A 12,010-nucleotide genomic window follows, 5' to 3' on the forward strand; every position below is an offset into this window, starting at 1 on the left:
GTAAGTGGTATTTTTGCAAACAGTTTGAACTCGCAAATACTAATGTTGATTTCTGAGGCTTAGCTTGTGGTTTTGATGTTCTGCTTGGGGTCCCCAATACCATAACCTATTGATCTAGCAAAAAGCAAAAAATATAAATGAGTATTTACTAATTTTAGAATGACTGTCAATCAGAAGATGGACTTTCTAAACTAGATAAATATTACTTTTCTAACCATTTTTCATTTTATTTTTGGCTCACAAGGTTATCAACTATTGGGTTGATCTATAGGACTTATGTTTTAGGTTTGAAGTTATTCTTTAGTAAATGCAACTATGAAATTTCAACAGGCCTCATACAAGGAAGATGTAAATAAATGAACTTAATGGGAGGTTGGATCCAGATCTAGTATAAATGTGCAAACCAATGAATGACATTCTACTAATCACCAGCTTTCATTTTTTTTGTATTGGTTTTTTGTCTTTTAAAACAATTGACCCCCCTATTCAGTGCTCCATATCTCTTTATTTATTTCTTTGTCAACTAACGTGCAGTATAGTTTTTCTCTTTTGCATCATAATGATTGGTGTATTTTTGCAATTATAATTCGACACATAAAAACCAAATAGTAATCTCAGCATTTTCAAGCAAACATTCCATGTTAAACATGTACGAGTACCCGTGAGATCAGAAACAAATATTTTTCATAATACTTGAACATATCAAACTTGTACTTTTTTTGACAGCATCGGTAAATGTTATTGTTGATTCTCATTTTCAGGGCAATTAAAACAATGAAAAGTCAGTCTGCATCCACTTTGCTTTCCAGTCTTCGTCTAGCTAATGGAGAGATGATTATTGATGTTGATGGTACTGTAACTACTCAGCCTGTTCTCCAGCATATAGGTGTCTCAGCGTGGCCTGGTAAGTTGAATTTCTGCATATCTTTCTCAGATTACCTTTGTTGGCAAGGCATGCATGTTTTTGAAATCTATTGTACTGTGTTGCAGGGCGGTTGTCATTGACTGACCATGCACTTTATTTTGAAGCCTTGGGCATTGTGTCATACGATAAGGCAAAAAGGTATGATTTGTCATCTGATTTGAAGCAGGTGGTTAAACCTGACCTGACAGGACCATGGGGTGCACGGTTATTTGACAAAGCTGTTATGTATAAATCAATATCTTTGTAAGTCATTGCTTCTGAGAATTCTGCATCTCAGTTTTGTTTCTCTGATAGTCTACAATAATTTGAAATACTCTATTACCTGTCACATCGTTTGGATGATTGCAAATTAGAGCTTGCCTGTGTAATTAAACTTTAAAGCTCATTTGCAGACCTGAACCAGTTGTCATGGAGTTTCCAGAACTTACAGGACATTCACGCCGTGACTATTGGTTAGCCATTATTCAAGAGATTCTGTGTGTACATCAGTTCATTCGAAAGTTTCATATTGAAGGTGTTGGACGGGCAGAAGCCATTTCCAAGTCTGTTTTAGGCATTTTACGCCTTCGTGCAATCCGTGAAGCATTTCATATTCTGCCAGCTCATCCCGAAAGACTTCTTACGTTTAATCTAGCAGAGAAACTCCCTGGAGGGGATCTGATCTTGGAAGCATTGTCAAATCTTTTACCCTCAGGAGATTCCCAAAGTCCAAGAAATAATGAAGTGGAGATTAGTGACAATATGGATAAAAGTGGACTCCATTCTACCTCAGCTTTTTCCACACTGTCGAATTTAGGATTCACCTTTTCAAAGGGCTCTGGTGCAACTGATGAAACAGGGCTTCCTGTTGGTGAAGTTCTTGTTGGTGAGTTAACACCTTTAGAGAGGGCAGTTATGCAGTCGAGGAGTAGCTTTGAAAAGGTTGAACTAGCACAGGCCACAATAGAAGGAGTGAAAGTCGAGGGCATTGACACAAATGCAGCTGTAATGAAGGTTTGTTGTCTTATTTTTTGTTGTAGCCTCAAACATCATCTGTTGTGACCTTGTGCTACATCTATGTTCATTTGCATTAGACATAAATTGTTTTGATTAGAATTGTAACCTGTGCTTTCTTGGGAAGGTTCAATTTTACCTTTAGACCTTTTCAAGCTCTGAGATTGATTACTCTTTATTTGATACTGAAGCTCTGATGTCTTCTTTAGTATTGTGGCTCTTTTCTACATTTATTTTCATTTTCATCAGATATGGATGATTTTGAGACTGATTGTACTGTTAGTTTTTGGATAACTTCTTATGCTTTTTACCTTAAGACTTTCTCATAGTTTGAGATTAAGTATTTGTTTCACTTGTTAAATATTTAGTATTTATTGCAATTCATATTCTATACATACACATGCATGTGTGCAAGTTTATTGGGTGTCAAGATAAGGTTGTGTGTTGAGTTAAAAATGAGATATTCTGTTTCAATAACAATGCAGTATTGACTACAAGAATGTTGTTTATACATGGCAACAGCTGTGTTCTGTCCCCTTTTCTTATGAAAACTGAAATAATGCTGCCCTTGCAAAGATAAATGTATAAAAAATGTGAACTTCTGTAAATGATAATTTTTTAAAATTTATTGATAAGTTACTACTTACCAGGAGATACAAAATTAGATATGAGAAGATGTGTATACAATAACCTTGGTTATTCAATTTAATAAAATACTAGAAAATTAATTCATTGTGAAATAGCTTTACCAAGAAGTTTACAAGTCCCCAGCCAAGTTGCACAAACAGATTCAAATGTGCTTTATTTGTGAGTTTTTTTGTAGTCAACATGATAATCTGCACGTTTTTAGTGAGTCTGGTGAGTGTTTGGAATAGACTTTTTGATACTAGCACAATGAAATCTTGAAATAGATATTTTTCAATTCCAACCCTAAGTTTGAGTACAAGAAAAAAAGACATATATGCAATCTGAGACTGTAACAGAGATATATTTCTCTGCCTGACTTGCAACAGTAACATAAATCCTCTCATTCTGTACTTATGTTCTTTTTAGAAATTTGTCTTGTGTCACAGAAAATACAGAGCCAAGGTTGACATGACATTCTGCAAATTTTTTAGTGAATCTGGCAAGTTTCTGAAATAGACTATCTGACGCCAGCACAATGAAAGTTTAAACTTAATATTTTTCCAAGTCCAATCTGAGGGCAAAAAAGATATTTATGCAGTCTGAGTGGCAATTGTGATTAAAATTGTCTCATTCTTCATTTTAGATATCTATCATAGGTGTCAGAGAAAATTGACAGCCTAGTTGACAAAATAATCTGTAACTATTTGAGTGAGTCTAGTGAGCTTTTGAAATAGTCTCTCTGATGTCAGCCCGAAGATAGTTCAAATTGGATATTTTGGAAATCCAAATTGAAGGCATGCAATTCTGAAACCATTTCTAATCATTTACATCATCTATTGTGGCACTTTTCTGCAATGGTACCCGAGATAAAAGATTTCTAATCATTCATTATGATGTCCAAATTAAGGGGAATGCAACTCAAAGTGATGGCTAACTAATGTCAAATTAATCATCACAAGAACTCCCAGGTTAGAGGGATTTTAGTATCAATGTGCTTCCCAAATGGGAGATTATGACATCCAAATCAAGGCAGAAGACATGCCATTGTGTAAGCCCCTTCGAATATTAGAATATCCGTCTATCAATTGTACCATTCATGCCTCTCAAAACTCAGGATTTTCCACCATGGGAACTATGTCAGTCTCCTCCATTATTGTGGCCTCTTTCTCCCCTTTACTTTTTAAGATATTTACACAACCAACCCATCTAATTGACTATTCCTTAACTTGATTTAAGTGTCTTTTTAATTAAATTTTGGAATATGTTTTCTCACACCCAATTGTCCGATCGGCAATAAACTTAATGATTTTTATATTTTATTTTTATGGGGCTGTTTCCATTTGCCAATGTTCCCAAAATTTATATTTTGAACTTAATAGATTCAACCACTGTTATCAACAGCTTAATTTTCATAATCAATTCAGCCCTGTTATCTCTATTGATGAGCTTAGGTAGACAGATTTATGCTTAACTTGCATATTTTACATGATTATGGATGTAGGAATTTGAACTGTTTATAACTCAATCATTTCCAAGAACACATATGTAAGTTTAGATAACTATTCTGGCATAAAAATGCCTACAGATGATCACACAATATTGTGCTTAATTAACTAAATTATCCTTAATAATAACAAGTACAAATGAGGGGCATTACAAACCAACCTAAAAACTAACTTACATTACTAAAAAATCTGGTACAGAATATAAGATTATTATGCTTTTTTTTTTTAGAAAACAAATTTATGATCTGCCTCTCTTCCATTTTTGCATTAAACTTCTTGATGTTCTTTTATGGAAAAGTGTATGAGGGGTGATAACTAAAGTGTGCCGAAGATGATACTTAGTCAAACTGAAAGGTTCTCTTTTGATGAAGGGGTGATTGGAGTTCTCATCTAGTTTTATGATTAAATTGCAAATATTAGTTGTGCAAGTGTGCTAGGTTTAATGAGTCAGTTGACTTGACTAGTTAAGATGCCCTAACATCCCAGCAAGATTAGTCTGGGAGAGGGGATAATGAAAGATAAATCACTTTCTATCCCGCCATGGACAACTTCTAGTTCTTTCATATCCAACATTTACCAAAGATTCAAGAACTGGCCCTTTATTAGGGGTTTACTTTGATCCTTTGATCCTTAAGTCACATGATACACTGAATTTCATCAATGAAGTTCGAAATTCAGTGAATTTTTACCCTTTCCAAAACATCCGAATTTTGTAATATTTAATATAATATTGTTATTTATAATAATATTATTTTATTTAAAGTAATATTGAGTTATTTAGTTAAATTATTTAGCAATGTCAAACTATTATGACAATTTTGTGGACATATTAGTACTTACATTAAAAAATAAATAAATTTATATAAGTTAAATTTAATGTTGATTTTTTTCTGAATTTTCACCCTTGCCGAATTTCATCCGAACTTTATGATCGAGGAACTCGAATTCGAATTTGAACCTGGTGACTTAGCTTTGATCTGCAAGACTGCAGATTGCTGATTTAATCATGTATTGGATGCTGAATGTAGTGCATATGGATGTCAACGTGTTTGGAATGCTGGCGGTTCATTGGATTGTAAGTAATATGAATAGCAGTCAAATTATTGCACTAGAGGACAGGCAATGTGAATGGCACTATAGTTGTTGCATCGAATGCTAGTCAATTTATAACTTTGTAGAACTTAATGTTTGAAAGAGTTTAATAAATCTCCTTTGCAGTCCAAACAGTGCCACAATCCTTGTCTTGGTTGAAGAAAGTGTGATCATAGTAGACAAATAGATAGGATCTGAACCAAGCTGATGAATGTAGCACACAATGGATTACCAATTGTCAATGTTGCCTGTTCTATTAGCATTTATATGAACTCACCAGTAAGGATGAATCCCCAAAGTGACTTAATGCTGAATCTGGACAAGACTCTTTTTTAATGTCTACTGGTTCCCAGGAGAGACTAGGTCAGCTGGAAAGGTAAAATTAGGCTGAACACAAGTCAAGTATGAAGTTGCCAGCTCATTAGCCACTCAAGGTTGTTTCAAACTGAGATAATGTCCTCTGAGCTATAAGTTTGAGTCCTGACTGAAAGGATGAAGGGAATGGTTTATAATCATGCGTGCAAATTCTATGAAGAATGACGTGGTCATATGTGGGCTTGTGTCTGAGGAAGTTGAAGAATATATGAATTTGTTCATCGCAAACTAACCCATTCATTGCAGGGCTGATCATATTTTGACAGCTCCATATGATGATAAGATTGGTAGGAAACAACACCAAAATGATAACTGAACACTGAAACCTCTACACACTGGATGCAGACGTTGGTTCCTGAATGACTTGAAAGAATGCCAGTCAAGAAGAAACATGTCCACTTATTTATTCCAATTGAAGAACCTGTTTGAGCCTGTAGGTAGATATTTTGATTTTATACAGGTGAAGAGCCTGAACTATGAACCAACCCAAGAGGCTGCTACATGTAGACCTCTTCCTGCAAAAACGCTATTTTTTAACTCACTTTTTGGAGTTGAAGATGGTACCTTTTTACATTTATGCATGAGGAGTTTATCATTAGCTAAGTTAACAGAATTCAAATTCAATGAACTTCAAAAAAATTTAAAAAAGTTGTGCCCATTTTTCCTAATTTTATACAGATAAGGGCTTTCACTTCGTATATTTTAATTTACTGTTTAGGCCCACTAATGCCATATTGAATTGACTGAATTGAGGGAGATCTGTCTCATCTGCTCACTATTCATTTTTTCTTCTTGTCTTGTCATGGCAATAGGCAAGGACAGTGCTATGTACAAAGTCAACTAAACGAGTTGCTTAGTACTCATGGTCATTTGGTATCTCAAAACAAGAGTATGTGTACATTCTATAAATGCAGCTGCCGATTCGTGAAATGAGTCCGATTCGGGTATGCAAATCGGATCTGTGGATTTGGGATTTTTTTTTTTTTTTTTCCAATAATGATCCATGGAGGATTCGTTTATATATATATACACACTAAAAACTGACAGAAATCATTTCATAGTATGAATCTATGATTCTAGTATGCATCTATGAATCTAGTATACTTGATAATTGATCTATTTTCATGATTATAAAGAAAATCAGAACATTCACATTCACATTCACGATTTAATGTTTTTGTGCCTTGTATTGCCACAGATTTGTGTTGGATCCTCAGGATTTATGCTTGGATCCAGGCAAGATCCTTGATTCTGCCTGTGGATCCATTAGGATCCTTGGGCTGTAGATCCTGACGGATGCACAGGCAGGAGGCAGGATCGTGGACCCTGCTCGGATCCTCACAGATCCACAGGCGGATCTAGACCTGGATCGGACCCAAATTCAGATCCGGGGTCCGATACGCAAATCCGGTAACTAAGGCTCTAAGAGCAATATATGCTGTAGTGCGGGGATGTATATTTATATATTAATGAATTGCAATAAAATATTTATATATATATATTTTTTGAACAATATAGATATGTTATTAATTTGATAGTTTAAAACATTTAAATTGAATTTTGGATTTTAGTATTTTTATTATTTGGCACCAAGCTTGGGTTTGAGCTAGTACTTGGTCTGAGTACAGTTCACTCGGTGGTTCGGTCAGGGTTCAAAATTTGGGACCCAAGTTTGAACATGTATTTGATGGATGAACTAGGGCAGATTTGGCTTTGCCCAAATTGAATTGGGCCCTGTGGATGGCCAAAAAGTCTATTTTTTTTGCAAATTTTATAATGTTTTCACATCGTTAACCCTAAAAAGTGTAAGTGAAATGCTTATGTTGGCTTCTAACTCTCATTTGTGGTGTGCAAGTAGGTTATTTTGTCTTGAGCAAGAGCAAACAGGTGGTTGAGCAAGAGTTTGGTTGTGCAAGGAGTTGGAAGATTGGTTTGTGAGCTATCTTGAAGTGCTTGTACCTCATTCCTACATCTTTGCAAGCTTACAATGAGTGGAAGAGGTAAGTCCTTGTTCTATTTTTTTTTTGTTTAAGTTTTTTATTTTTTTCATTTACCTTTCATTGCCAATAAGATCCAACCATGGTTTTCCCTAAAATATCACTCATTATGTATACAATTTCTTGCCATAGGAAAAATAACTAGAATGGGATCTACCTCTTCCTCAATATGCAATACCCAACAAAGAATACAACCCAATTCTGATTCTCCTTTGTGGAAGTATGTGGAAATTGTACGTCCTCTTCTAGGAGGTGGTGCTTTCTGTTGGAAATGTTAGGGTTGTGATGTAGAAAGGAATAGTTCATATTTTTGTTTGGTGGGTCATTTGTGTGGATACCTTGGAAGAGGAGTCAAGAAATAACGTGGAAAAAAATGCATCTGTGCCGAGTTCAATAGTATTGAAATATACTCAAGAGCATGAGGGAGAAGAAGAGAGAAGAATGTCGGAAAATACCATTGATGGCAGTAGGAATAAAATTTAAAAAAAAAACAGAGGAAATGAAGTCCACCACAAATGTTGTGATAGAAGATCACCCCTTCTATACTACCTCAGCTGCTCCTGATTCTCAAGATGAAGCACCCCTTACACTCAAAAGAAAGGGACCACTAGAAACTGCATTTCAAAATTAGAGTAGGGGAATTACTGACATTGATACGACAAGATGCTTGTATGCAAATGGGCTTTCTTTTAATCTTGTTTGCTCTCTATATTGGAAGCGTTCGCAGGGTATTGAAGTCCTGGTTTTGAGAGGGTAGGAATGACCTTGTTGGATCAAGAGGTCAAGTTGATTGATGAGCAATTGAAGCCCATAATGGATTCATGGATTGAGACAGAGGTAACCATTGTTTTAGATGGGTAGAAAGATGCTAGAAACTATCCATTGATCAATGTTTTGGCGGTTTCCCCCAAAGGGACAATGTTTTTGAAAGCAATGGATTGTGAGAGGCAAGTAAAAGATGGGTCATTTATTGCTAATATTCTCATCTATGCCATTGAAGAAGTGGGTGCTAGAAATGTTGTCCAAGTTGTAACGATCAATGCTAAAAATTGTAGAACTACTGGTTTGTTGGTTGAAGAGAGATCATCATATTTTTTGGACACCTTGTGCATTTCATTCACTCAGACTTATACTAGAAAAGATTGGGAAAAGTATTGATTGGATCAGGGTGTATGTAGAAGCTGAGGACATCTAGATGTTCATCACAAACCACCACACGACCCAAGGAATTTCAAAATGTTCTCACCTTTGGAGTTACTGAAGGTAAGTGAACTTGAACTCAAGTTAGTAATTTAATTTTAAAAAATAGTATCTTGCAATTTTTGTTTTTTGATTGTGTAATGTGTATTCTTTTCCAAAAGTATGTATCTAATAGTTGTATTTTTTTTTGCTCTATTTTATGTTATAGGTTGCTGAGACACATTTTTCATCAAATTTAATCGTCTTGAGATGACTTATGCAAGTGAAGGAGTCACTTTCCGATATGGTAATCAGCAACAATTGGGCTATATGGAGGCAAATCAACAGTGAGAGGGCATCCAAAATAAAGCTTAGGATATTGGATGACTTATGGTGGGAACGTGTGGAATATTTCATCAAGCTCACTGAGCCCATTATGATCATGCTTAGGTACGCTGACATAGATAGGCCTTGCCTTGGAGAGATCTATGATAGCATAGACTCAATCCTTGAGAAGATGAAAAAAGTTGTAAATGAAAAATAGCAAGATCCTCAAGAGACCCTAAAACAATTGCAAGCAATTGTTCTAGAATGATGGAACAAAATGACCACTCTACATTTGCTTGCCTATGCATTGACGCTCAAATACTATAGCACCCAATATACTAAGCTACCAGGAAGGCTACCACCTTATAGAGATTTATAAGTATTTGATGGATACAAGGCAGCATTGAAAGACTCTTTCCTGATGATGATATGCAAGATTTGATCATGGATGAGTTCATACATTTTTTGGATGCAAAATCTCTAAGTAATGATCCTCTTCGTCATTTGTATAGGAAGGATGCTCATAGTTGGTGGTACCTCCATAGCCAAAGATTCCAAACTTTGCAGCACCTGCAATCAAAGGTATATCACAATTAAGTTTAATTCAAAAGAAAATTGCTTATAGTTTACTCTGTCTTCATGAATTGCTAGAAATTATAAGATTTAGGATTAATTATTTAAGTTCTATTTTAATTGTTTACTTTGTCATGTCGTCATAAGTTGCTAGTTCATCTGCATCGGAAAGAAATTGGAGCACATATTGTTTCATCCACTTAGTGAAGCGCAATATGTTGCAATAAAAAAGAGTGGATAACTTAGTATTTGTGCAAGACTAAAGAAGGGGAGACAAAGAGGTGAGATGTAAATACAGAGTTGGCGGACTTGGATGCTTTTGCTTCTCAGCTTTCAATTGAGGATTTTGAAGATTTTGACACCAGTACTATTATTGCTGCCACTAATCCTATTGGCCTTAGCTCTGTTGCTGAGTCAAATAGTGCTGGAGAACTAGGAGGAGGAGGAGAAGAAGATGAATATTAATAAATTTTCAGTCCATTAGTTGAACTTGAAACAGCTGCTTGAACTTGCTATTATAAATCATGGTTTAATTTTAATGTTTTGGATTTTTGATGGTGAACTTGAAATATATGATGATATGATCACGATTCGTGATACTATAATTACAAGATTAAAGTTTATGGTGTTTTTACTGTTTAAATCATATGATTTTATGATACTATGTAACATTCTAATTTCTAACTTATGCTTCTAGGCTTCATAAATATGTATATATATATAATATTATAAATAATTTTTACATGTTTTTGTATAGACAAACCCAAGCCCCTTTCCAAAATTTTGCCGTACCGGCGAACTGGTTCTTAGAACTCGAGCTTCGAATTGAATTCGAATCGGTAACTTAGCTTAGAAGATTGAAGATGGGACAAATAACGATGTGGAGGCAAATGCAGTTTTGCCTGCCATAAACTTGGCAAGCACATTGACAATTGATAAGCTTCTTTTGGAAGGCAATTATCAAATTAATGTCAATGCAATTACTAATGAAGAGGCATAAGTTTGGAAAATTAATAAATAGATTAGATGATAAGAGCCAAATTAACCTCCAAACGTTCTAAAATTTCACATACATATAGAGCTGGCAATATGATGGCAAATGGGTAGTGAATTCAAACACGAGTAAAAATGAATTTATCTTGGAAAATTACTGAGACATAAGTTTGGAGGAGTAGTAGGTACGATAGACGGGGGACAGATTGCAGAAATCTGCAAAATGAATGCAAGGGAACTTCAAGACTGACAAACTTGTGGGAAACATTAAATTGTATGGTGATGTGGGAGACGATCACTTCGGTTGCCTTCAATAGCAGTGGTATTTACAGAACTACCATACGCACATTGAATTGAAATTGGGTGTTGTTGGTTTGGTGGGTTGACTGTGGTGGTGTTTGTGTTAAGTAACATGGATCAGTTTTTGTAAATTTAATTACGCTGCCATTGTTATAGGTGTATTCCAAATGCAGATCCCAATCTCTTATAAATATAAGAGTAGGAGACATGTCTCTATGGTTAATCAATATTAGTTAATATAAATCACAATATAACATATATATATCAACATTGTATGTTAAGATTAAATCAATCCGACTGTAGCTATGATCTTAACACTTCCTCTTAGTTAGGGAGGATTGATATAGAACACACACACACACACACACACACATCAACATTGTATGTTCAGATTAAATCAATCCGACTGTAGCTATGATCTTAACACTCCCTCTTAGTTAGGGAGGATTGATATAGAACACATTATGCTCTTAAGTATATGAAGAAATATCATCTCAGTATGATATTCTTGGAATGGTATATTTAAGGATATCAAAATAAATACATCAACACACACAAATATATATTAACATTTATTACATATGGAATTTGCTTCAATTCACTATGAGGCTAATTTCTCAACAGTTTGTATAGCAGTCATGTAATTTTGGAAATTGGGTTCTAGCGAGGCAGTTGGGCAAGGAGCAGAGGAAATATGGAAGCCGATTTCAGTGTGAGGAAGAAGGAATACCTTGCATTTTGGGGAAAAATTACAGATGACCAATTAAAGAAATTCTTCACTGTTGAAGATGGGTCTTTTTTCCAACTTGTAGATATGGTGTTGGGAGATGAGTTTATGGTGGTTGAGTACAAATACAGAACCAATGTCAATATTCTCTCCTTGTTTTAGCCTGCTCTTTGGAATTGGGTGGGAAGGAGGATACTTGGTGGGTGGGAATGAGGATACTTGGTGGATTATGCAGTCTTGTGTTAAATAAGAACGGTGCTAAGGTTTAGAGGCATTCATTGGCATTGACAACCTAGGTGAAGTTTGTAAAACCCTGCCTTTGTGTTCATTCTTACTATGGAGAACCCCACTAGACAAGGAAGCCAGGAGGAGCCCAGCTGGTATGACAATTTATTAA

General features: G+C 35.2%; 1 protein-coding gene across 1 annotated transcript in view; it reads left to right on the forward strand.

Moving 5' to 3' along the window:
- Nucleotides 1–12,010, forward strand: part of LOC149572867 (heat-inducible transcription repressor (DUF639)) — a 74,762-nt gene that overhangs the window by 49,749 nt on the left and 13,003 nt on the right. Inside the window, exons 5-7 of the mRNA XM_089813941.1 lie at nucleotides 762–904; nucleotides 991–1,168; nucleotides 1,318–1,918. Coding sequence (XP_089670067.1) covers nucleotides 762–904; nucleotides 991–1,168; nucleotides 1,318–1,918 — 922 coding nt within the window. The remainder of the gene's footprint in view (nucleotides 1–761; nucleotides 905–990; nucleotides 1,169–1,317; nucleotides 1,919–12,010) is intronic.

Source organism: Cupressus sempervirens, chromosome 2 (assembly GCF_028749045.1).
Source record: "Cupressus sempervirens isolate cs-2001-9-10 chromosome 2, ASM2874904v1, whole genome shotgun sequence".
Lineage (NCBI taxonomy): Eukaryota > Viridiplantae > Streptophyta > Pinopsida > Cupressales > Cupressaceae > Cupressus > Cupressus sempervirens.